At 38.4% G+C, this 1599-nt stretch overlaps 1 protein-coding gene across 30 annotated transcripts in view; it reads right to left on the bottom strand.

Moving 5' to 3' along the window:
• The window catches only part of ABI3BP (ABI family member 3 binding protein), a 130528-nt gene extending 129132 nt beyond the window's left edge, over positions 1–1396 (bottom strand). For 12 of the 30 annotated variants that reach the window (XM_010720245.3, XM_019619247.2, XM_010720210.3 and 9 more), the window contains exon 1: positions 1192–1394. In XM_010720245.3, the coding sequence (XP_010718547.1) occupies positions 1192–1270 (79 nt within the window). In that variant the 5' untranslated portion in view covers positions 1271–1394. Of the gene's footprint in view, positions 1–1191 lie in introns of all 30 variants that reach the window. The other 18 variants (XM_010720294.3, XM_010720238.3, XM_010720225.3 and 15 more) reach the window with 6 other exon arrangements.
• Positions 1397–1599: the final 203 nt, after the last annotated feature.

Below are 1599 nucleotides of genomic sequence, written 5' to 3' on the forward strand. Positions count from 1 at the left end.
GAAAAAACCTAAAAAAATAAAGGATGGGAGGGGCAGGAGCTTGAAAATCATAGAATCATAGAATGACCTGGGTTGAAAAGACCATGATGATCATCTAGTCTCAACCCCCCTGCTACGTGCAGGGTTGCCAGCCCTAGACCAGGCTGCCCATAGCCACATCCAGCCTCTCTTCTCCCCAGTCACCTCTCTTCTTCCCCAGATTTTTAGGTACCCCACCAGTGAATCAGAATCTCATAGGAAGCCCTAAAAGTGCTGATTTCTTACTGAATATTGTCATAAGGAACTAAACCACACCTTCCTTTTTTAACTGTTCCTGGTTGCAGCATATTGCAGATGTAAAATCCATTACAAAGCACAGTGCACTCAGGCAAGCACATCTACAAAGCAAGAGCAATACGTGCAGTACAGAAACAGTTGTGAAAGTGCTGCTTAATGCCAAAGTACTACAAAGTGCTTTACGATCTAGATACAAAAATATTTCATTTTATGCTAAGACTGTTCTTTCTGCTAGTTTCTACTAGTAATAAATACTAGTAAAAAGAGAACATTATATAGATTACATTAGCAAAGAAGATAAAGGATTCCTACCATCTAAGTAAAACTATTGTGCCTTCAGACTCCAGGAGAGAGGAATAGTTAAATATTCTCAAAGGTGTGGGGGAATGTATTTTTCTTGTGGAAAGAACAGTTTGAAATGTAATTGTTTTTAATAATCATGTTATTCTGTCTCAAAATGCATGCAATCTGATCTATAAAAGTAATTTCCTATCCAAATGTTAATGGTAGATAGAAATAGAAAGCATAAAAGTTATTTCAAGACAGAGCTGAAATCATCTGCCAGCAGCTTTCTTAAGTCACATTTTCTTTAAGATCCTACACCAGAAACATTCACAATGCTGTTCAAATCATGATAAATAGAGTTATACTGTTTCACGGTACTTGTCATAGAGTCACAAGATAAAATAAAAACATTTCTAATTGTTTTATTCAGGAGTTCTAAAGTAACTCTCTGGTGCTTGGACCTTGGATCCTGTTGGCTGATCTTCTTTTACCTTTTTAGTTATCTCAATCTTTCCAATCTTGTTGAAAGCAAATTTCCATGGAGAACACAGGCATTAGAAACAAACAAACAAAAACCCCACAGCAGAAGAAAAACAAATGAAACCCCAGAAAGTTGTCATAGTTACTTGCCTCTGGGCAATTTCTGAGCACTTCCCAGGTTTACTGCAATATATCCACAGAAAAGGAGAAGGACCAATCTTGGCATCATGGTTACAAACCCAAGCTCGCACCGTGAATGATTCTGACAGATATCACACCAAAGTACTGCAGCTGCATTTAAGGGAACGGTTCTCTCTGTGACAAGAGGCAGCAACACTTTGACACAAGCGTAGTTCACACAGTGGGAGGAGACAGGATGACATCATTCACTCCCACTGGAAAAGGAGAATTAGCTGTGGAAAAAAAAAAAAGGATTATCAGGCTCCCCCTACGATCATCATGTGTCCTTTTTTTTTTTTTTCACAGGGTCCTTCCACCTCATAGGATAGACTCTTGACTGATCACTTAAATTTCACACAAATAAAATCAGACGCTTTG

Source organism: Meleagris gallopavo, chromosome 1, assembly GCF_000146605.3.
Source record: "Meleagris gallopavo isolate NT-WF06-2002-E0010 breed Aviagen turkey brand Nicholas breeding stock chromosome 1, Turkey_5.1, whole genome shotgun sequence".
NCBI classification, from domain to species: domain Eukaryota; kingdom Metazoa; phylum Chordata; class Aves; order Galliformes; family Phasianidae; genus Meleagris; species Meleagris gallopavo.